At 41.1% G+C, this 25,387-nt stretch overlaps 1 protein-coding gene across 2 annotated transcripts; it reads right to left on the reverse strand.

Annotated features, from left to right (window-relative positions):
* Window positions 1–4,393: 4,393 nt before the first annotated feature.
* bsk146 (brain specific kinase 146) lies at window positions 4,394–25,283 on the reverse strand. Of its 2 annotated transcripts, none has more exons than XM_023831194.2 (4): window positions 24,970–25,283; window positions 8,342–8,571; window positions 6,933–7,135; window positions 4,394–6,447 (listed from the first exon to the last, which is right to left on the reverse strand). In XM_023831194.2, exons 2-4 carry the CDS (start codon window positions 8,514–8,516, stop codon window positions 5,641–5,643), a joined length of 1,185 nt encoding a protein of 394 aa, XP_023686962.2. In that variant the 5' UTR covers window positions 8,517–8,571; window positions 24,970–25,283; the 3' UTR covers window positions 4,394–5,640. The 2 variants fall into 2 exon arrangements, with proteins under 2 accessions (XP_023686962.2, XP_023686961.2); XM_023831193.2 differs by lacking the exon at window positions 24,970–25,283 and adding an exon at window positions 18,092–18,357.
* Between the last annotated feature and the right edge of the window lie 104 nt (window positions 25,284–25,387).

The raw sequence follows: 25,387 nt of genomic DNA on the forward strand, positions 1-25,387 counted from the left end.
GACCCATGGGAGGTGAGCTTTCGGTCCTGATTGTTTATTTAACTGTATTTTTATGGCTTAGTGTGTCTTGCATGATGACATACTTCCTTCTACTGGTTTATTTGAGAGATTAAAGAAGATAAATTGGATTAATGTCATTCTATCTGGTGCTGTGTTCTGGTTATCCCACTAGCCAGTACTCTGACAGACTTCCAGCATAATCCTTTCTTTGCTTAGGTCCGAAAGTCTTGCTGTTCAGAAAAATAAAACTGATTGGATCTTGTATGAGGGAGTTTTTCTCCCACATTCCCAAAGCACGCTAAGGGGAACTGGGAAATTGTCCATAGGTCTGAATGGTGTGTGAGTGTGCCCTACGATGGGTTGGCACCCTGTCCTGGGTGATTTCCTGCCTTGTGCCCGTAGCTTCTTGGGCAGGCTCTGGACACCCCCGACCTTGCATAGGACAAGCGGATATGGAAAATAGATAGATGGATCTTGTATGTTTAGCTGTAGATCCACAAAGCTACTTGAATACAACATGGGAATTAATTCTGAAAATCTCAAGATTAAATACACATTAAAAAATAACATGAAATGGAAAAGTAAGTAAAATAAATGGCTCCAGTTGCAAGACACATAATGAAAGCTGTAAATGTCATGGATCTGTCTTCAAATAGAGCTGCTGCCATATTTCTGCACTACTGATGTTTATGTTTCACGTCATTAACTATACTTGCATACATTTAGCTGTACTTAGCAACATTTCATACTGCACCACATGAAATTCAAATTTGACATCCTTAAAGAAAAATAATACCACTATAATCCAATATAGCCTGTCTGCCGTAGAAACACATTATTCTGTGGATTAAACACCCAGCCAAAATACAAACCAGCATCCTCAGAGGGCCTGTGTCCTTGTTCCTTTCCCTGTGCATGCACTACCATCAAATGCATTCATTAATAAGTCACAGCAGGAGCAATGCAAAATGACGGTTCTGCTGTACACTCCGTGACTTGCGGCCACTGCACTCAAATCTCAGCACTGCCGACAAAGGATGGGATGCACTGACTTGCACACACTGAAACACACATGCACAAACCCCGTACCACTGCATTCTGTGTCTTAATTAGGCAGAAATGACCTTGCAGCTCTTTCCATAGCTATGCTTGAGGTTTTGATGAATGTGGAATCAGAGGGAATAGAGGATAATGTTTACATCATTAGTAAGGTAAGGCATGGAGGGAAATTAATCAGATCTTTTTTTTCATGTCTTTTTTTTTCACCCTACTCTGTATGTGATTGATGTGCCAGAAGCTGGAGCTATGACCAGCTCTGAGGATTTTCAGTTGAATGCCCGGCTTCGGCGTTTTGTCTAAATCGGAGGCGCTAATTAAAAACAAGAGACAATCTGGCAGCTGGGGCTCTTTTAGCAATTAATCAAGACACGGAATGTGTGAGGAATCTTGAAGTTGTTGGATGCTCCTTTCTTACTAAACTGAAGAATTCAGTACTATCAATGCAAATTTCTTCAAGGAGGATAAAGAATTATGTGTGTAAAAATTTACAATGGGGATCTTTATGCTCCTCTAAAGTTTGTCAAACATAAAGATGGGATGGGGGCAGATGAAGCAATAGTACAATCAGTGTGCTGTTTCTGGCTGGCTGCCAGCACCCTCTTATGATGTAATTATTGGCAATATCTGCGCTGCGAGCTGGCACAAGCCATATCCGTATGCAGCAGGCGGCTGACACTTCTCAAAAACATCTTGCACTTCAGATCGAAAAGATTCATAAAATGCAGTGAGTTTCCATTTTATTTTATTTTTGATTAGAGGGAACGAACAGGAAGACAATTGTATTGCAATGACAGAATTGGACACAAGTTCTGGCATCGTGTTACCTACTAGCTAAAACCACTGAAAATATGGTGCATCAAAATGTCACTTGTACAGATAGACGAGGAATTTCTTCACATTACTGGCAACACATTACATCATGACAGTTTGCTGAAATTTCTGTATCCAATTTTTTTTCAACAACTATTGAAACTGCAATTTCGGTGGTGATGTTGTCTGCATCAGAAATTGACAGCTGTTGTTAAACTTGAAATAGAGCACATTGAGGTCAAAAGTGAACAATGTTCCTCTTTCCCCTGAATGGTGTGGGAGGATGTCAAAATGCGATTCAAGATGTTAGATGTGAAAAAGGACACCCTTGCACAAACTGTAAAATAGTCTAGAGTCTATGGTGAAAATAAGGTTTAGACTACACTTGCAGTATCGTGGAAATTGCTAGTGCCAGGAACAGGAATACCACAGCTTCTAACTGCAAAATATATTTTTTCTCAATGTATTCCTAAAACAATCATAAATCCATGCAGATATGTCCAAAAATACAACACATAAAGTTCTGTTCCAAAATGTCCCTTGTTGGTTTTTTTTTTTTTTTTTTTTTGCTTTTCACTTATGTTTTTTTTCTTTTTTGTTGTGACGAGGCATATATACTTGTAGCAGAAAATTCATTAATTTTTCACTTAAGTGAAAAGCTGAATTGCTTCCGCTACTCCACCTGCATCCAGGTCTCATATTTTTGTCTTGCATGTTAAGTCCCATCAAAAACAAATTATTAGAAAAACCCACATTTCATTGCAATATTACAAGAGTTCCCGTCTCTAATGCCCACAACTCGATCAGCAGCTACTCTCTATGTTTTCTCCTCTGATTTGGTTAGACAATAACACAACAACAACAGCATACAAGTACAACACAGTGAATAAAAACTAACAATAACTGTTTCGTTTTTTTTTAGCCCTAAGTTGTTTCAAGAAGTCATGATGGACATTTTCATTCTGAAACATTATGCAAGAAATTGTGCTACAGCAAAATTTCACATCAAAACAATATGAGCATATCTTTTATAAACACAATGTCATTTTTGTAAAGATATGCTTTTCTTGGATTACCTCCATGCAATTTTGAAAATAAGCTTTCATATAACTTCAATAACTTTCTTCTGTTAACAAAATGTAGAAAATTATAATCAACCAACAATGCGTCATTAATCAGCATTATTGTTTTAAAATGAAAGCAATATTCCAGAGAACAAGGAAAAAAATATTTTCTAAACATACTTCAAACTGATATTTTTAGAAAAAAGTGCCGCCTTAAAACTGCGATGAAAACATCATAAAATCCCCAACACGTTTTAGTCAGATTAAATTACAACCTTCAAATGACTGTGCAGAGATGGGTCAGCTGAAATAGTTTGGTCTCAGATACACTGTCCATTACGGTTTTATGACTTCCAGCTCTTCAATAATCTCTACACTGCAATAAACATTATTGCTTTTATGATCTGCACCAGTGGATCTCTGCCTAGAACCAATGGGCTCTCAGACGGCCCAATTTGCATACGTCTGTCCCATACACATAGTGAATGTTTCCAGTTTTTGCCTTCATCAAATAAAGGAAAGATGTTAAATCAATGGTTTGCTTAAGATTTATGCGAATGGCATGTTGGGAGATGACCTACAGGTAGAATTTACAGCACATTTATTAAATTAAAAATTGATAAAACAAGCCTTGAATGTGCTGTTAAGTAAAATTCCTTCCCAATAAACAGTGGCCATTTTCCATGCAGCCCCATAGTTCAGGGGTAAAATGTTCCAGTAATTTAGCGAGAAAGAAAAAAAACATTTAGGCTGGAATTTTAAGAACATCGTTATAGACACCACCATGCTTGACCAAACCAAACAGGTCTACATCACCTATCAGAAATTAAATGTAATAAGTTCTTGGTGATCTCTGAATGTTTTGAAAAACAAACATGGAAATTCAGTGAAGCGCTGGTTTTTTGAGGAAGCTAAAGATGCAGCAAAAGTGATAAAAGAAAGCTAGTTAATCTCTGTAAAGTTTTCGGATATTAGAGCATGGTCAAGGTTCATTGTTTTATGTCAAGCCCATTGAGAGCATGTAAAACCTTATTTTTTCCCCCAAAATTTAACGTATCTTCCTGTGAACAAATACAAAAAATACACCTGATGGACTTTCAAACATGTGACAGATATCACTCCCACAAGAAACAAAACAATATTACCTGTTATTGAAAATCAGAAATAAAACAGAATGGAAACAATAAACATATCAACATATCTGTGAAAACACTGATATGTGCGCTGACCTTTATAGGATATATGAAATATATCTATCTGAACTGTACATTCCAAACTCTAATTGCAAGCATGATTGTTATTGATATGATTCCTAATCCCACTCAGGTTTACTGATTTAAAGATACCGGTGCTGTATTTTCAGCAAGAATCACCCACAAGCCAAATATCTTTCTGTCAGGGCACACACTTGAAACAGCCACGACATCAAGCTTGTCACCTTCTGGGTCCAAAGAAGCCATTCTTTCCCTGGGTAAAAGTCACCGATTAAACAGACACATGACGAAGTGTCCCATTTCGGGAAGGTGGCGCTTGAGATCAGGAGATAATGTCACTCCCACGCTGCATTACGGAGCGATAACTGCTAATGGTTTAAAAACGCCAAACTAAAGATGTCCAAACCAAGTGCAGGAAACAGAAATGAGCGTGTGCTACAATGGCGGAAGTGCAGAGAAAGGCTGCACAGCATCAAATTCCATTTGGCACTGCAGCGGTAACAAACCCAGGTATTTAAATAAGTTAGATAAGTCAACATCTAAAGCTACTTTACAAAATCAATAGAAAAAATATATTTCTGTTAATTTAGGATTCAAATAAATAATGTAAACCCAAAGGCAAGAAAAAAAGTGGTCAATCCATAGTACCCTGGAAAAGGTACGATTCATACATACAGAAAATAAGGAAATTCACGCACGCTCAGTACCACGAACCACATCGCATTTACAGTAAAGGTCATAGTAAATTAAACTGTTGTTTGCGTTTTTTTCCCTCAAGAAACATTGTGATGGCATGTTTTACGGTGCTGCATCAGTAACAGCTTCAAAAATACGGATAAAATAATTTGTTGCAATGTATCTTCATTTCAGTGTCACCTAGTTTCTCCTGAAATGCTCAAATGTATAACTCCTTTTTAGATTTTTCACTCGTGTTTCTTAAAATATTTTTTTCATGTTATTCAATTTGTTTTGCAGGAAAATGATAAACATATTGCTTTAAGAGATTTGGTCGACTCCTCACAGGTAACCAAGCTAGCTAGTTTGTAGCACAACTAGCTCTCTGATTACCTCGGTGTGGTTCCCTTCCCTCCTACGTTGGTTTTATTTCTGTTCAGCCTGATGGCGAGGTGGGATGTCTGCAGAGCGGGTCACACCTTAAGGGTGAGGAAGTATCTTCTGGGAGTGGCGGAGCATGTGAGGCCCAGCAGCATCTTTAGGAATGTTAGTTAAAAGCCCTCAGTTGAAATTTTGTCCACATGAAGCCACCCTCTGCTGAACAGCAACAAGAGTCATCTGGGGATCAGATCGCCAAACAGCAGCCACAATCACTAATTTTAACATTTTTTTCCCCACAGAAAGATCCTAAATTAATACTATTGTTTTCCAATAATTTATAATTATTATTTTTTTAATTCTAAGGATAGTTTAAGCATGTGTAAGAGAGAGCAGTAACGACGAGGGACAAAGCAGTCAGCAATTTCGACGCCGGCACCCTACACACATATCTCTATCGGCGTCGCTACCAGAATGCGGCCACCAGGGGCACTGTCACGAGAGACGCGCTCGTAGCTGCCGGGGGGGGAGAGTGAGCCATTGGTGGACACAGAGGAAAAGTGGTGGGCTGCTGGCTCCATGACAACGCTGCCCTTTGCCACGCCACACGGGGGCGACAGTGTCTGCTGCTTCATGCGGTCCACAAGCAAGTCCTCTTCGGAGGAGGACGGGCTGATCTCGGTGCCGGGGTGACCGCTGGCACCGCCACTTTCGTTGTCTAGCATCCAGCAGTGGTTGTAGTAGTTGAAGACCTCCTTGACGGGGCAGCGGCGGTCCTGCTCGATGGAGAGCAGCTTGCGGAACATGCGGAGCGCGTCGTCCGTGAAGCGCCGCCATTGCGAGGGCACCGAGCCGCTCCGGCGGCGCTGCCACCGCACAAACTCCTCGTAGAAGGTGTCAGAGGGCAGGGCCTTCTCCCAGGGGAAGTTCCCGGTGAGCATGCAGAAGAGGAGCACACCGAAAGCCCACACGTCGGTGCTGTAGTCCACGCAGAAGCCCTCGTGCTTGGAAGCGTCGCACAGCTCTGGCGCCGTGTAGGGGATGGTGCCGCTGACTCGCTTGACCGGCGAGCCGGCCCGGCGCGTCATGCCGAAGTCCGACAACTTCACCTTGCGGCACTCCTTGTCGAAGATCAGGATGTTCTCTGGCTTGATGTCGCGGTGCACCAGCTTCTTGAAGTGCAGGTAGTCGAGGGCCACGGCCACCTGGTGAACACAGCGTTTGGCCACAATCTCCGGAAGACCTACCTTTGGACGGAGGAGGAAAAAACAATGTCAAAATTATACACATTTCTATAAAAATGATAGAAAACAAGAGGGAGAAAAAGAATATTTTTGGAGATATATCTATCTTACAGAATGCAATCATTTAACGTTACAACGTAATCATGGTTTTAAAATTATGCTCACATAGTTTAAATATATGTTACTTCCAGCAGTGACCATATACTGCTAACATAAGGTGTTGTCCTGCAGACATGTGAGGAATGTGGCTTGTTATGAACCTCATTATAACTGCAATTTGATACCTTGTTACTTTTGATACAAAAACGCCATATTCAAAGCATTACTAAAACGCTGCTATCTTTGCATTTCAGTAGCCGTCGCTGAGGTCCCTGAGGCTGGATTCAGTAAACTTGTTTACCACGTCAGTCAAAATGAACCAAAACCGAAGAAGGAAAAAAAATAAACGCATCGGTTTCGCATCAATTGCACACCAGTCAAATCCTTACCTGTGGAGGAATGATGTCGAAGAGATCGCCTGCCGGGGCGTATTCCTGGGCGAAGACATAGTACTCATCCGTCTCAAAGGCGATGCCGAACATATTGATGATGTAGGGGAAAGAGGATAGGTACAGGGAGATGCTGTACTCCCTCAGGAAGCTCTTCAGCTTGGTAGTTTTCTTTCTGAGGAATTTCAGGGCCATCTTCGTGCCTGCATATAACATTTCCAGCAAGGGATTAGAGGAAACAGAGGTACATATATGCACTGTAAACACACACACACACATAAAATATATTTATATCCATCTTCAGACTTCCTCTCCTGGTGTGGATCATGGTTACACATACACATGCTGCATCTTTACAAACATCCGTGGGTATAAATGCAAAAACCTGCAAGTCACCTCAAATACCAAGCAAATATTGCAACTTTAATACAAATGTAAAATATTTCTTAATCTCAAATCATGTTAAAATACATTGTACATTTATCAGATGGCATCAAACTATTATAGCTCTATAATAGATGATGTAATTAATAAATGCATCTAACAATCAAATATCTTTTTGGATCTAATTATAGAAATGATTCCTAAGGCAGCTGGGGAGAAGAAATTAATCAGGATATTACTGTCCATTTTGATATAATCACACACATCTTCTCATCCATCACATGACCACCTTCTGTACATTCATTGGGTGCAATTCATACAGAGATCTACCAACCACACATACCAAGGAGAAAACAAGGCTTCAATGCTATATTTTGCCCTTGCTGTGCTTCAATATGAGTCTGCAGGACAGTCTTCCTCAGCTCTGTTCTGCAGAAAGACCTGCTCATCCTGCACAGCAGCCATACCCAGAACATCAGCAGAGGGCGCATCTGGGAGCGCGTCAGCCGGAAGGATACGGTGCAGCTCTCCCATCTCCAGCTAATTTGCAGTGGGGTGCTTGACGTGCGCGGCTGCACTGGGCTCTGTGCGCGATGCGTGACGGCTTAACCACTGGGAGAGCTACAGCAGAAACCCAGCACTCCGCAACTGCCAAGCTTCTGGGTCTAGAATTAGCGGCAAACTGCTTCTTCTGTGGTCCAGCAGCAGCATCACCATTATTTGTCTCTGAGTTGTTCAGCTACATTTATTAAACTGTATTCAATAAAATATAATTCAGTTATAAATCTCCTAAGGGATTTCTTTTTTGCTCATGTATATGTAAACATCGGCCATCTGGCATGGCATAACAAAGCCAGACAGAATTTCGTCAAGAAGGCTACGTGTGCGTTGTTGCTCTTCAGTTCTCTCTTCCATTTCTGCTTATTATCTACAGAGGATGGTGCAGAGCTCAACCACACTGACAAAATGAAATATAAAATATTCATCACTCTTCTCTGATATCTTCGAAGCCATCTTCAGCCTACCTCTGATTTTGTGGATCACGAGGTCCACCTTGCCGTAGGTCCCTTTTCCGAGTTCCCGGATGACCTCATAGTATTTGTTGACCTCCAGCTTCTCCAAGTTCTTGGCCGCAATCGCCTGCAGCTCCTCGAGGATGTCAATGGACGTCCGCGACGACAGGGGAGAGGAAGAACTCATGTTTCCGGAAGGGATGGACTTGAAGCGCAGGACGCTGATCTTACCCTTGGTGTTACTGGACACAAAAATAAGCAGCAAAATGTCATGTCTGCTTCAAGGACAAATATGCTCCTTGTTAAGCCAGTATATTTTCACTAATGGTTTTATAGTGGGAATCCCAAAGACAAACTAACACAACCACTTCTCTTACAATATACTGTATATATTGTTGAGGCTAAAAGTTCACATACACCAAGTATCATGACTGTCAAACTCAATGTCTCACTACTCCACACATGTGATGTTACATGTGTGAAATTGTGAAACGCTGAGTTTGAAAGACTAGGTGCATGTAAACTTTCGGTCTCAGCTGTACATATAGTGTATATTGCACAATATCATCAAGATCCATCAAAATTGACTAGAGCATTAATAGAAAATATGTGTCTTGTGCCGTGACAAGACCAGAGCGCTTCTGAAAAGTAGCACGTTATGTGAAAGGTGTTTGTTTTTTATTTCTGAAGCCTCTACTGGACGTGCTGTAAGAACACCATATGCATCTTATTCCTCTCAGCAGCGCAGCAAGTGTGATTATTTTTATCTCTGAACAAAAATGTGTTATTTTCCCTGCCCTAAAGTTCTGACCTGTTTGTCAGTCTTGTGCTGGTATGTCTCAGCTTTTTGTGCAAACATAGGGTTATATAATTTAAAATAAATAGGCCTACATTTCACTGATGATTTTTAAATAGTGAAAGTTGCTCATTCATTATTTTAAAAGATAAATGTTTCTTTCCTTTTAATTGTTCATCGTTATTTTAATCTTTTAACCAGCAAATATCGCGTGATCTTATCTCCAAATAAATTTATTCTAAAGATCTGATTTTCTAAATGCATGAAAACTATGTCAACCATTATGAATCCAAATCATATGTAACTATGCATATAATTCATAAAATACCCAAAAATATCTCACATGGGGTAGTTTATAACTAAAATAAAATTGTGAAACATTTCCTAGGAACGTGTTTTCTTCTTCTTCCTCTTCTCATTATTGTTATTGTTGCTGTTAAATTAAGCAAATTAAGTAAATTCTACATCCTTAATGGAAATATATTTATTTCATTAGCCATAACTAATGATTTCCACATCACACATGACATAAAGGTATGGGATAAATCCTGACCAGGAGTCACTGCACTTTATATTACTGTAATGGTAGGGTGTAAAAACCCAGGGTCAATTTTGAAGGTCATATAACATTAATGCCTAGCTCGTTTGTGAGTCAGAACAGACCCTCTGCTATCTGCTACGCCACAAACCAAAGCACTCTCTCAGATGTGCATGACTTTGTACAGCTGAAGATGCACTAAAGACCCGTCAGCCATTACCAGGCATATAGCCATGCAGCTTTGTAGCCCCCCCCCCCCCCCCCGCCAAAGAAAAAAATATTCCTGTTAGCGATCAAGCATGTACGCTGGTAGCAAAATGAGGAATTTGAACCCCCGTCGACATTTGCTTCAGCCCTTCCAGTCGGCAAAAATTAACCTAAGGGGATCCCTCCCCCCAGCCAGTGAAATCTGCTCAGAAGGCCCTATCGGTATGGCTGCCAGTCCCCCTATGAAATCTATTTCCGGCTACGAGTCTGATAACGGCCCTTTGTTTGTGACTGACTGATACTAAAACCCACAAAAATTTGGCTGGGGTTGGACTGCCTTAATCTCCAGCCATATTACCTACAGATCTTCACTGAATATGTAACCCCAGTCTACAGTGCTGCTTCTGCCAGGATGAAAGCCTCCCTCCAAGTGGCATCCACACACAGGTATAGTACAGCAGGCTTTCATGTATCTGGTCCTTCTCTGAAAAGAGTGACTCTTTGTTATCCACAGTTCTACCTGCCTTAAGCTTTCTGACCGGTTTAGGTGCTGCTCGCAATAATCACGCCATTTAAATTACCTGAACTTAAATCGACCCAAACTTGTTAGTTGAAGGCTCTCTGTCTGTCTACTGGTATTAAATGGAATTAAATATTTTATAAATTTATGCGGAATTTGCTCTTAAACTAGTGAAACCACAGTTGTCTTAAATCTGGTTTTTATTTCAGTGAAATGTAACAGAATAGAATTAATTACTGTAATAACTGGACTTATTAAACTAATGTAGTTAGTGAAAACCCTTAAGGATAAGCTCAGCTGGAAAGATAAGCTGGACCACCTTGCCGGCCACGGGCCCGGAGCTCAGTGTGGAGACCTCTGCTCCAGATCGTGTCTCCTTCCAGAGAAGCTGCTGTCGTTACATAACGGTGCCCGTGAGGCACTCAGTGCGTGATGCGAGCTGCCTTAAAGCGATGCAGGGCTGTGCTGTACAGGCAACACACGCCGAGATATTGCCGCGCCAGCGGGAAGTGGGCGCCGAGAGACGGCCGGCAGCCGCTGAGGTAAATACAGCCAAGCGATTTGTTTCTGCCAGAGATCCCAAAAGCTCCATTTTGTACAGTAAGGCACACGACAGCTGTGTTGATTTTTATTTTTTATTTTTTTTTGGGGGGGGGGAGAGGTAAAGGGACTGGGGGGGGGGGGTGTCCTGCCTCCTTTTAAAACAATTCTTGCTGATTCTGTTATAAGCCATCATAGTTACCCTTGCCTGATATATGTACTGTGCGAGAAGAGTGAGAAAAATAAACAAGGACTCCAGCTCTTACATAAATACAATATCTTGGGGGTGGATAAACTGAACACACTTCAAACGAGGCTGGCTAACGTTTTGATGCTTACAGATGCTTTTTTTCCCAGAGTCTGCAGGCACATCGACGTCCATAAACAGAAACCGACAAAAAAGGGGAAAAACAGATGGCATGAGGGTCGCCTTCTTTGTAGCTATGGCCCAGGGATCCTGGTCTGATTACTGATGTGAGAATGGACATGCACATGTCAATTCATGCCCAGCCTGTGACCGGCAACAACAACAATCAACAGAGGAACAGCACAGAAATCATCCTGCTTTCTAAGCATGCTAAAAATGATCCTTAAAAGCTATGGGGCCACCGATTTCATTTGTAGAAATATGCCCAACGTGAAAGAATCTGAACCCTTATATGAGGGATTCGTCACCCACAATCCACCTAAGGAAGGTGCCCCACTCTTTCAGACTTATATATGCATAATTTAAGAACTGGACCTACAAAAATTCACGGCCACTCTGCAGCCGCTACTTTTTTAATGTAAGGTTTGTGAATCTCATTCATCATTCACACTTCCGGGACAGAACGCAATGTCCCTTTTTTGAATAGCAAGTTCAGTTGAAATTCAGACAGATTTCCGAATTATTAAAAAACATCATTAGCGGCTCCGGTCTAATAATTATTATTAATGCAAATCCTTATTTGGACAGAAAAAAAAATAAGCTGACTAAGACAGGAAGTGTCTGATGAATCCTATCTGTTGGTGCATAAGGAACCTTGGAGGTCCATCGATGGACGCAGCTGAAGTCACGATTACACGTGTTTCATATGCAGTCCTGCACCATCCTGCAAAAAACTGCCTGGATACGAGCTCCTCCAGGTGTGATGGAGCAATGAGCAAGAGCCAGTCTTCAGACACAGCTACCAGTACAGTAAACCAGTTTATTCTATGCCTCTTATAAAGGACAGAGCTGGAACAAGAGGAAGCAACTGAAGCAGGCAAGGTAATTAGCGAGTGTTTCTTTGCTGCAGACACAGCCTACATGGGCAGATGGCTTTATCACCAGAATATTCATGTCGGAATAGTCCTCAGCAGAATAGCGAGCTGTGCTTGTTACAGACAGCGGTACAGTACACATTAGCATTCTCTCAAAACCCTAGCAACCAGCAGGCACCCATGTGCCTGAAAACGTGACTCTGCAGGAATGGGAGGAGATAAAACTTGGGAGATATTACCAATGAGGCCATGAGTTTGGCCCACTCAGCCCAAAAGCAGTGCTCTCATTGGCTGCTATCGTAGCATCCTGAGAAGGGAAGAAGTGCTTGACTTCTAAAGCTTACACTGTGCGATTCTCTATCAGGTTTCATTTCTGCCAGTGCTCAAGGTTCACTTAATGTATTACACTACACTTAATTACAGGCATGCCCCTGTAGGCTGAGCAAATGTCTGCTATCCTCTGAGAAACGACAGAGAGAGCTTAAGTTAAACAGACAATGGTCACAGCTGTATGCGAGGGACAGCCTAATTCTCAACCTGCTCTACAAATGGAAAAAAATGCTACTAGATTTGCTTGAAGTAATTCATCTTAGATAAAGGGAGCTGTTTGGAATATGAGTAATGTCATTCTGCATCATTTATTTAGTATGGATAAAATATTACTTGGACTTTGTGGCAGGATAGAAAGGCAAATGACAAATCAGCGTTATTAATGTGTCGTATTTCAAATCCAATAACAACTGCATGAGTATTGCAATGCTATACATTTTCAGAATGTGACACAGGTGCAAAGAACTAATGAGTTTAATATAAGCTTTAATATGGCCCTTTGTAATATTGTCCCTCATCTGTAAGGCAATATGCCCTTAGCTGCAACAAGCTACATTTGTTTTATGTATTAAAGAATGGATGTGTGGATGAAGGACAGCAATACAGTAGGTGTGATAGTCAGTGTTTAGTGCCTTTGAAAGGTGCCTTGGTGTGACACTATGGGCACGTAATGATGTAGCACAGTGGTGTGCCCAATCCACGTGCAAGCCACAGGGCCACTGGAGGAAAACCAGTGTTGGGCATCTCAGGTCCAGAAACTACAGATCCAGACCATGATTTTGTTCCTACCACCCAATTGAATATAAAGAGTCACAGTCACAGAGTACTCAACTGGTTGGTAGAAACAAAATCTTTTTCTGGACCTGAAATGCCGAGCACTGAGGAAAACGCATCATGAGTCAGTGGACCTGATTAGCCCCTCCCCCCCCCCCCGCACCTTTAATAATTAACCCTAGAAATGCAGAGGTGATGCTGCACAGTTCACAGCTGCAAACGTAATTTCTGGGATGAACAACGGCTGCCTATTCGCCTTTATTCTCAGGCAGGGGATCCCCTCCAGAGCCCTAACCTGCACAGGAAACACGGGCTCCCCTAACTGAGGAAACACACCGTAATAATACAGCCAACTTCACCAAAGCCACTGAAGGCTGATCTATTGTGTTACAGCCAAACCTCAGCACTGCTCACGGCTGACAATAAAAAGGAATTGAAAGGCCATTAATGAACTACCATCCTAGTAATAAATGTGTTATTAAATTGTCAATCTGTTGAACATTCTATGCTGAGCTTTGCTCCCATGTGGCAAATTTATTTAGCAGTTACTGTCAGCAGAGCTTCTAGGCACCGGCATTACAATGACTTCACCAAAATACGTCCACTTGTTGAGTTGCTCTTTATCTCAGGTGCCATCAAACATTATGCACTGCGATTAATCTATGTGGGTGTGCCCACATTACCCTCGCCACACCCAAAGTGACCCAGTGGACGGTAAATTTTGAGAAACAGTGTCTGCAACCCGCACCCTAAAAGTGCCCTTTACAAGTGTCAAAACACGATAGATATTCCATTAGTTAAACCAGTGCGTCTCAATCCAGTCCGCAGGGACCCACAGACAGTTTTTACTCAGGAGCTGGAAGGGAGCAAAAACATGGACTGATTGTGGATCCCCAAGGACCAGATTGGGAAACACTGAGTTAAACGATGGTTTATGTGAAGTACTCTTGGCCCCATTTGATCATCTTTAGGTGGAATGCATTTTTTGGTATATTCTAACTAATATACAGAAGTACAGTCTCCTCCCAATCCTGGCTCAGGGAATTGTGAAAATGAGCATCAGTTGATATGCCGTATCAGCCCAGCCGTCATAAACTGTTTCATGCTACAAACCGCCACACCCAGTTGACTTTAATCGCTTTGTGTTTGTCGTCACGGTGAGCTAAGCTGTTTAAGAACGTTGGGAAAATGTTTGCACAACAGCGGCACTGCCCCGTTCCGGCGTTCACCACTGCTTCCACCTTCGGTGAGCTGGGCTGGCAAAACCTAGTGCTTAATCAAAGGCTGCAAAAGTAATGGGTCAAAAATCCACAACAGAGCTACGGGACAGAGCAAATGTATGGCCGCTAAACATCATTTGTCCAACTGCTAGAACAAGTTACCGTGCAAAAGAAACGGCACAATTAAACGGCACGGAAATAACGATCAGTAGCGATCAAATTTCACTCAGATGTTCTTGTATAGATATCAAAATGACATTTACTTTGCAGGCCCCATAGGTCAAGGCGCAGGACATGCATATTATTATCATCCTGCATCATGTCGCATTCGGGGTACTGACACAAGCATGCAGGAGGAACAGATGCGGAAAACAGAGAAGCCTGTATGAGTTTTCAATTTGCACTTAAAAGAAAACATGTCCTGTGTAGACCCAGACATGCAGATGGAAAACACATAATTGTGTGTGGACCCTTGATCTGGCTGAGCTGCATAACAAAAATAATGAGGGTATGTAAGGCATGCAGAGGCTCCGGGGCAAAGATAAGCAGCAAATAACCCCCCTTTGTTTCAGAGCATTACTAATGATGAGCAGCCTTCACAGCCGGCGCCAAAATCCCTCAGATATGTCCCACTGCTTTTATATCCCAATACTGTCCTTAGACTCATAAAGTGATAAATAAACGCCTTAATAGGACATGGAACACAGATCAGAATGACAGAGTTCATTTTGTGACCAGGTTCATTTGTTCTGTATTCTAACTCACGTATGTTATAAACCCTTTTGATCAGATTGTAATTTTAATGCATGAGATTGCTGGGGCTCTCTTGAGTGGGAAGTATTCTAATTGGAAAATTGGAAAAAAAAAACATCCAGTGTCTTCCAAAAATATTGCCTGCCAAACATGACAAATACCTGCAATGTTCCTTTAAAAATATTCATGTGGTGGAACTGAATGTCCATGTGTGTAAGATCTGTGTCATCTGCTCGCCAGCCTCTTAGGAACATTCAGCATCTTGGGTGACTTTCATCCCTCAAAGCAACCAGCCTTTTCCCAAATTAACAGTATAATATTGCATGACTAGTATTAAAATCTGATTGGATAATGTCTCATTTCTGCAATTAATACTGCTGTGATTATTTCCAAAAAGAACTGTAGTTAAAAGGCTGCTGCAGCCTTTGTAATGTACAAAAGCTTTGTTTCAGCTAAACCTTTACTTCAAAGTGGCGCACAAAGAAGCTCAAAACACACAAAACAACATTAAACATTAAATTCACTTTTCAATGATAAGTACATGCACAAGTATGCAGAGAGCAGAACTAGTTCTGTTAATTTAGTGCTGGGAACATTTAAAAGAGTCCGGTAAGACTAAGACTAATGTAAACAGTGAGAGTATCGAATATCTGCCGGGTACATTACAGAACTCTACTCTACCTGTTAAGGCAAGGGGGGAATTGAATACGTACAAGTATCTGAAACAAGTAATTAAACTAATTTGTGTTTTTCTTGCATTTTTAATCCTATTACTGTGAAGAGCTTCCACAGTACTGAGCACCAGCGGGTTCCTACCATGTCAATGACATGGAATGGCTGTGTCTGCATCAGCGAGTCTGGGACGCTCTAACCCTAACCCTAACCCTTTCTATTCTTAAATCTGATGGTTTCTAGCTGCGAAGAGCGCAAAGCATCATATTAATTCAGTCTAATCTTTTTCACCAATTTTGACTTCCTTTGGACACCATATTTACCTTTTCCATTCCGATAGATCGTTGGAAGTCAAGATGTTCCTACATCACTAATCAGTGATATTATCTTTCATATAGTTAAGTATTGTGTTCAGTATAAGTTCATATCCAGCATTTATAAATACAGCATATTATGACGCTGCAGTGTTTTCCATGTCTCCTTTTGGCAGAGAAGTTCCTGGTGTCCGACCCCCCCGGCTGTCTCCCTAGTCCTGGCTGCAGGACACTTCGGGGCCCTGAGAGGGTTCCTGCTGTTCTAGACCAACACCTGGCCTTCAGGCTTGGCTGCTCCTGCTTTGTGCTCATCCAGTCACCGATCTGCAAACATTTCTGCTCGGCCGGCTCTGTCCTGTCTCAGCTCCGTTATTCTCGGAATATGGCGGAAGGATTAGCCCACAGCCATTGAAGCTGAGCCCCCTGCTGACATTTACTGTGGAGCTCATAGACTCAATGCACTTAACCAATAAGTCATCTGTAATGGAGGAAAAAAAAGCATCAGCCTTATTAAATCCGGTACTATATCCTGTCACATGACAGGCAATTTGGCTCTATTAGAATATATGTACATTGCAGCCTGCATTTGCTCTTGATCTTTCTACTTTCTTACTCTTTCCTCTTTCATCCTCATATATCACACACTAAATGAAGTCCCTGCATTGTTTTAAAAGCAAAGTACATGCAGTGTACTGGATCCCAGGTCACTATGGGCTATTCTGCAGACCAGTTTAATGATCCACAGTGGAGATAAAGGGCTGGGGAGATACCATTCTCTGCTCTCTCACATTTACTGTGACCTTACACCCCCTCCCCCACACGTGATAATATAGCACAACATATAACCTCTATACAATAATCCATTCCAGTATATGAGACACGCCTCCCCCCTGACTGAGTTACTGAAGCCGGACAAGCATGCCTGCAGTTTCATTCCCTGGGGTATCAAGGGGATGATCAACACAGACAGAGAAACGGGGGGAGAGAGAGACACACAGTTACTGGTTAGGTTGTGTGCCTGCACCCCTGCACGCAGCTACAATACAGCACAAATTATCTGCATCAGTAGATATCAGTTTAAAGCTGTGCAAGTTATTATATTGTATCTGTGTGTGACAGAGAGATGGAGAATAAAGAATATAGATTCGTTTAAGTAAGTAATTTGTGACTGAACCACAAAGAGAATGAAAAGATGCCTGTACGAGATCTCTCTCTACCAGCACAGTATTTAAGTAGTAGGCATTTGTTTGCACATTTTTGTAACACACTGCTGCACGACACTTCTTTTTGAAAAACATGCTGGTATTTCTCCAGAAAATATAATCCACATATGCATTCCATTGCAAGGCAACATCTGTGTAAACAACAACACATACATTAAATGCCTACAAAGCCGACCAAAATACCAACGAGAATATTCCATAGAAACGTACAACAGTCCGACGCTTAACTTTGAGTGGCAATGAAACCTTTTGTTCTCAGTAGAATGCTGTCTATTTATTAGCAGATTGTGAAGACATTCTGAGACATATATATCCAGGTAAATACAAAAGCGAACCAAACAGGCCACAATAAATATCATTTGACTCATCAGTGCATTACTATCAAAAAGCCCCAACACTAATTCTTTGAGTTTTTTTTTTTTCAAGGAACTGCGCCCGATGCAAAATTATGCATTAAATGTGTGTTAACTAATTAACTAATAGAAATCAGCGATGCATTGCAATATTGCTACATTACGTAAGAAATAAAATGTATGCAATAAAATGAACTCGGTTAGCAGTCTTATTAAAAAATACGCGTGCATAACTAGTGAATTTAAATGAACATCGCCCGTTATTTATCCAATAACTTACCATTCAATCCGTTACGCATCCAAGGAATGTTACCGCTTCTCCATTCTAAACATACATGTTACAAATGAAGGATTCCGTGAAAATAAAAAATGATAGATATGTTCTTCTTTACAGCTATTTGCTAGTATCGTCCTGCTCGTCATACCAATAAAGGAAGTGTGGCTATATTTCACTGTGCCTGAGCAGCGGTTGCCTCTCCAGCTCCTCTGCGCTCCCCTATTGTCTCTGCATCGCTCCTGGATGCAGGAGCTCCAGCCCACAAGCCGCCGCCGGCCAATGGCAGCGCCGGCCGGGCACCAGCGAAGGCGTCGGGCTCGGCTATCAAGCAGCGCTCCCGTGTTCGCGCACAGATCAACGGTGCTGGCAGGCGCATTGCTACTGTAAAAGACATTCAGATTAAGTCGATCCTGTTTTTAAACATCAATTCGAGGCTATATGGTCTCAAAAAATAAAAAAATAAGACAAACAAATAAATCCCGATTGTATCATAAAGACCGAAATGTATACGAATCAAAAACTAGCTGCTATTTCGGTATTTCCAGGGGAATTAAGTCAATCATTGATGTGTTAAAACACTATCCCTTCTGGTTTTAACATACACTGAAGCGTCACACAAAAGTGTAAAATATTTTAAGGTAAAACGTGTCCTAGTGCGGCCACGTTAACCGCAGTGCAAAAAGTAATAGCCAATGTCACACATTTTAATTAAAGGTACGTTCAAAAAGCACAGGCGGCTGTCTTAATGCTTACAATGATTTGGCTTGTATTACAGAGGAGTTTCGTCACATTGCTTTTTTTTGTTGCAAAATATGACCTTGTGCTTTCTATACCATCTTTTCTAGGTTTCCCCGTGATAAAGAATACATTTCCGTGCGCTTTAACTGTATCCAATTAAAGGGTGCCCGACATCAAGCAGATTTAAATGTGCGAAACGTAACACATTTTCCCAAAACATTCAAAATATTAATCTTTCTGCCAAGGGCATAGATATGGGTATGGGACATGGCCCTACAGTACCAATATTGTGGGAGTACCGAGTGTGTTTAGGGGGGTTGGGGGGGGGAGGATTCAGGGCTGATTTGGCCTCTTCCAAAGTTGAAACCAAATCCACGCCCTTGTTTTCTACCTATTTAAGCATTCGTTAATTGTTTAAACAGTGTAAGCTGTAAGCAACAAAATATGATTTATGATTTTCTCAAATAATAAAAGGAATATACATTCAAAAATTAAATGGGAAGTCAACTCCACTAAATATTCATGGCTGGAGTTACACTTCCCAGGAAGTTTAACTAATGCAAGTTAAATTTATTACATGAATTAATTACCCCTTTTATTGGAATATTATCAAAGCAGGTGTTGTTTAAGTGATAAATGGTTTGGGAGGTATACCGTGGGTATAAACATGAAAGACAAATCAACTGGTTAGATGTATGACTGTTAGCAGTCCGATCAAAGTCATTTTATTCCACAGGATCTTACTTCAGTGTAAGACATGCGTGAATTATACAATTACAATACATCTGAAATTTTCCAAGAACAAATCCAGCAAACACTACTACAGGCAACTAGCTTGAAACGGTTGCATATGTACTCAGATTAAATTTTGACTGTAGCACTAAGAAACGCATAATCCTATTTACTAAACCTTTACTTTATGCCTGGATTCTGCCTGACAGCAGGATGCATCAAAAGTCAGTGCAGGTACAGAAAAGCTTAATAGTTTGGCCGTAATCACATAACGGAGCCTACTCAGCTCACGCCAAATTGCCTCTTAGCAACAGTAGAAGTCTTGATACTGAGTAACAGCAGTACCAATCCTCCTGAGGTTCGCTACGATCAAAGCTAATCTGTTTAAACTAACAGAAGTACGTGTATGTGAATAATACTCCTTCCTTGTGATGAACTGATATTCTGTCCATGGTATCTCCTGACTTTCCTGTCCTCCCTGGTAGGAATAACTCTCACCATGACCCTGTTATGGGAAATGGATGGACAGATGTATGTGTAACTTACATGTTATTATAATAGTGAGGTTACATGTTACAAGCTGCCTGCAACCCTACTCAAGAGAAGGAAGTGGAAGATGGATGGATGTTACAAGTGTGCTAAGATTTAGAATAACATGTGAAGTTATAAAATTGATACATAATGCAAACGTGACATTTTATTAGTTAAGTAAGCTGCAGATCAAACCTGTTGTACCACTCCCACAGAACATCATCTAAAACAAACAACGTAGGCTGCTCAGGGCACTTCCACATGCGTTTAGTTTATAACAGAGTAGTTTGTAATGCTGTTACGATAATATATACCGGTGTTTCCCAATCCAGTCCTTGGGGACCATAGTCGGTCCACATTTTTGCTCCCACAGAGCTTCCTGCCAGACAGTCCACATTTTTGCTCCCTCCGAGGGGGTCCTCGGGGACCACATGGGGAAACACCGATATATATACTACAATACATTTTTTCACATAGCTCCCCTTAGCCCATCTGTCAGACCAGTATCACAGCAGTTTGAAACTAGCACATTCTGGGCGATTCAGGAATCCTAACAGGTTTCTTTTGGTTACATTTCAAAGGTTGATGGAGACACGGTGGCCACGATGAGAGCAGATGAAGAAAAGATTCCTAGTTCTGTCGATCACAGAACTAAACGCCCATTAATCCCACGGAGATCCAGTGGGTGATGTGGTGCATTTGCTTATGCCAGTCGCTGAATGTTGTTCTGCACCAGTAAAAAGTCTCTTTGCATTCCTAATTAAAGTGTGAGACGCTTTGCTGGAACTGTGCAAGGTCTGAGGTCAAAGCTTCAATCTGATGAACTCATATAGACTCACACGCACCTATCCCACCGCAAGCTGAATCAACAGAACTGAAAATATTCCATTCACATCTTGTGGCTGGTCTGTAGCAAGCTTTCACCTTAGTGCCTTCAGGTGCATTCCAGAATGTATAACTATTAGAAACACATTAAAAGCCGTCCTGTTGAGTGTTTACCTGCATTGCACTGCTACAAATATACTGAGTGCTTCATGGGAAAAAAATACCATAGCAACACTCAGGCACTGATTCAGTCACACTGGCATGACAGCTGTCCTCAGCTGTGTCTGCATGAGCAGCCTTTATGCACATACTGTATGACTCAATGTCAAAAAGGCACCATTACAGTGTGCTGCTAAATCACCCTGCGACCAGTGACAACATGGATGGTGACACGTGTATGGCATCGCAGCTGCAGGATATCAAGCTAGGCTTACTTTCTAATTTTACTAGTCTTTACTAGTCTTACTTACTAATATTGTGTATTTCTCCATAAGAGAAAAAAATAATAAATAAATTGTTCAATAACTGGTAGCAGTTTAAACAGTTTAAGGGAAATATTGTTTAAGGATATAAATGGAAATGTATAATTATAAATAAGATGTTATAAATTTAAACAGGGTATAAGGATAGCAAAATATTTTAGTGAATCATCTTTGACAACATTACAAAACTGCATTTGGTGACATTTTGTAGTGATTAATTTGTCACTATACCATCACCAATGACCAATGAATGACAGGATCATATTTTGACTCTGTACTGTTCTTCACTGAATCCAGATCAGACTGTAAGGGTACAGGATATTTGTGCTGAAACCAGTTATTCGTGTCCTGGGATTGCTTGATAATACGTATAGTTACACTAGATAAATATTGTGATTCTTTTCTCAGTATTACACAGCACACGGTTCATTCTGCCAATTATTACCATTGCTGAGCATGTTGTTCAGCTTGGATAAAGTACAAACAAGAACTGTTATAAAATACGTTGTGCTTAAGATTTTAACTTCATTATCAGTTTGTAGGGACCAGCAGGTTTCATCACAATATCAGCCAAACATGTGTAGGGTCAATGTTAAGTCCACTGTAGACCAATGTGATATTCAAGTACATTTCAAGATTTATTGCCCAAAAATTCAGGCATCATGACTCATAACCTGCCAACTAAATCACAAAAATATCTATGAGAACCTCCCAGGAGAATCGCTGAAAAGTCCTGAGGCTCCTAAGGGAGCAGTCGAGCGTAGGTGGGTTGGGGGTGCAGCACTGTCAGGCAGGGGGCCAAACAGCAACTTATTTAAAAACCATAATAAGACAGAAGTCCAGCTTGAAAACTGGGGAGACAAATCTGCTTCGTCACTGAACTCACAAATCCACGATAAAGTCACTTCACAGAATCTCAGTCTAGATGCCAACAAAACTTACCTGCCGTTCATGGAATCCAAAAATACCCCGCTCCCCAAAAAAACGTCCAAAAAAATACATTAAACCTCAAATTCTTAGTTTACTTTAAAAATCTGTCTGTTTAGAGGAACATCACTCAGAGATGAAAGCGGACATTCATTCATATATTTATAAATATATGCAGTGATTTTTTTCCATTTTCAACACTTGCCTAAAAAACACCATATTCACACAGAATTACCGAAAGAGAACATCACGCTACAGGCAATGAATGATGCAAAACGGCATTTGCTGGCAACTCCATATGTTACATCGAGACACATTCAGAACACCATATTGCACAAGACATCAAATAGAATTCTACATTCATTTTGCTCAGTTTGGTGCATTTGGGTAAAAAACTGTATCTAGTCCAGAGCACACTATGGATTTCCTATGGTTCGAATCCAGAAAGGTAAACGGATGCATATATTAGGAAATCCGCAGAGGTTTATGACCTGTGACTCAGATTGCGGTTCACATCAAAGCCCCATCATACACAAACTGTGGGCCAGACACACTGCAGTCAAAGGGCAGAGCTGGCAGCTTATTCTCCGGCAAAAACGAGGGCTTCAGCTGCCCAGAGGAGCCTGGCTGCAGACAGCATTCACACCTAATACAAACCTCCCCTGATGCCTACATGTTCCTGGTTGCCAAATGTGCAATATGCACCGCTTATCCAATTAGTGCTGCCCTCTCAACATGGCAAGGCGTGAACAGTGCAGAGTAAGGATAACCACCACTGAGAGGGTAATATAAACGAGGGAGGGAGGATAAGGAATGGGTTGTGTTATTCTATCATTTTATAACAGATATTTACAAATGCGCTACCTTCTGTTTAGGATACTATGCAAGTTCCGGACAGCCTCTGAATTTTCCATTAAAAGGCTGGTATGCAAACAAAAATTCGGCATCCGTCCATCCACACGTTTTCTAATCTCTTGTGAGAGTCGCCATGGTACTAGAACAGCTATGAGTAATATGATGTTCTGTACTGTGTTACAACAATTTCATTTTGTATGTGTAGAGCTGTTAATTATCTCACATGCAAACACTCACACACTGGTCATACTCTGTATTTTCAGGTAGTAGGGATTCGCAGTGACTTTGAAAACTGGATAGTCTTTTAGACCACTCTGCAAGTCGAGATTGTTGTATAAACTTAAACTGTCATATATAATCAGCAGTGCCGCTATATGGTTGCCTATGCATTAAGTTGCTCATCAGACTTGCAAATCTGAAGAGGTGCTGCTTTTTTTACTACAGGACACAACCCAATATGCAACTTTTCCAAATGTAATCATTTAGTAATTTAGAAATAAAACAGCTCCCCCAGGATACAGTTCTGTTTTTGGCATAACATCTCTGGCCCAATGTACATATAAAACTTTTTAGTTTTCAACACAGTCTAAAATTCTGTAAGTCATATAAAATGTGTACATGATTTATTTTCTATTACTGTATAGACAAAAAGAACAATTTAAATGTGATATTTTCTATGAAGGCATCTTGCTGTTTTTGAATAAATGTTTAAATGTTTACAGTAAGTAGCAAGAGGCAAAAACAAGAAAACGGTGTTTATATTAACCTTAGCTCGTTCACGGTAACCATTCAGCGCCGTAATTCTTTATTTACTGTCAATCATATTACGGTTTTACGACGTAGTGTGTACTTAGTCCGCAGAAATCTTCATATGGAGCGAAACATTCATTGTATTACGCTGTGCATGTGTCACACTGCATGCACTGTAAGTTGAGACTCATGCGATTTATGCAGAAGGTGCAGCATTCATTCTCCCTGCCTTGCCCATGTTGTGATGCTACACCTGACTGTGCACCTGTTCATTCTGACGGGGTTGCTTTGCTTCCTTTCCTTTCAAGTGTAAATGCATCGTTGATATTTTAAATACTAGTGCCATGGCATCATATACAAATGTTGTCCTTAAAAGACTTGTAATTTTCAGTTTCCCCTGACCAATCGATTACTTGACGTATACGTACCAAACGTATAACATGAAGTCTGTTATTTAAATGCCTGCCGCACACTGACCATCGGCATGGGAATTTAATCTATAAGCGACATATTCCATACAGATACAGACGGGCATAAAACGCCAGATCTCGGTATATGAAGCTCACGGCGTTATGACTCAGCCCCCCGATAGCGCTGCATGTTTGCACAGAGGCTGCATGGAATGACGCATGTCTGCCGTCCAGATGCTCCGGAGCTCAATGAATCCGCAGAATACTAAGCAAAGGCGATCGTTTGCAGTCTTCTGCTGGACTGAAGTAAGTGTGACAACACATTTATTAATAGGATTTTTTACTGACGTTTTCATGACCAATGCTAGATCGTTTTGTTTGCAACTGGAACCCAAACACTTCATAGATTCACTGAGCAGCATGCATCCGTTTCACATCACAGTCTCATTAGTAGCATCAAAACGAGCGATTGGTCCTTGAACTCCACACAACTACATACAAATCTTTATTTTCCGACTAATAAGTATTCAGTCGCACTCCCGGACAGGAACGTGAGTGAACTTTTAATTGATGCAAGACGACACTGTAGCAAATCCCCGCTTCTCACAAAAGCGACGGTTCAAATACTCACAGACTGAGAAATTTCAGACGCTTCCAAAGCAGCGCATCGTTGGTTTGCAGGAGTTTAAAGTGTTTTTTTCCAAAGCTGATTCCTGCTTGTCCTTCCTTCCTTCCAGTCGGCGCTTAGACGCAGTAACTGCGTCACTGCACTAGTTTGGTATTCTGCTGGTAACAGGACTTTCATCCCTTATAGAAGAGATTAGGCGCTCTTTGGTTACTTTTCAGGACAGATCCCGTGAATGAGCTTGAGAAATGCACACGCAGGTATTATTCGTATGCATTTTTGTTTAAGCTTATCAGAAATAAAACGTGAAACGCGTTCCCTTGCATTATCATTGTGGAACTTGCTGCACTGTAGTATATGCAGGTTCTATAGCCTACTGAGAACAGATATAACGCTAATTATGTCCCGTGTGCTCGTAGAAATT

This window comes from Paramormyrops kingsleyae, chromosome 5, assembly GCF_048594095.1.
Source record: "Paramormyrops kingsleyae isolate MSU_618 chromosome 5, PKINGS_0.4, whole genome shotgun sequence".
Taxonomy (NCBI): domain Eukaryota; kingdom Metazoa; phylum Chordata; class Actinopteri; order Osteoglossiformes; family Mormyridae; genus Paramormyrops; species Paramormyrops kingsleyae.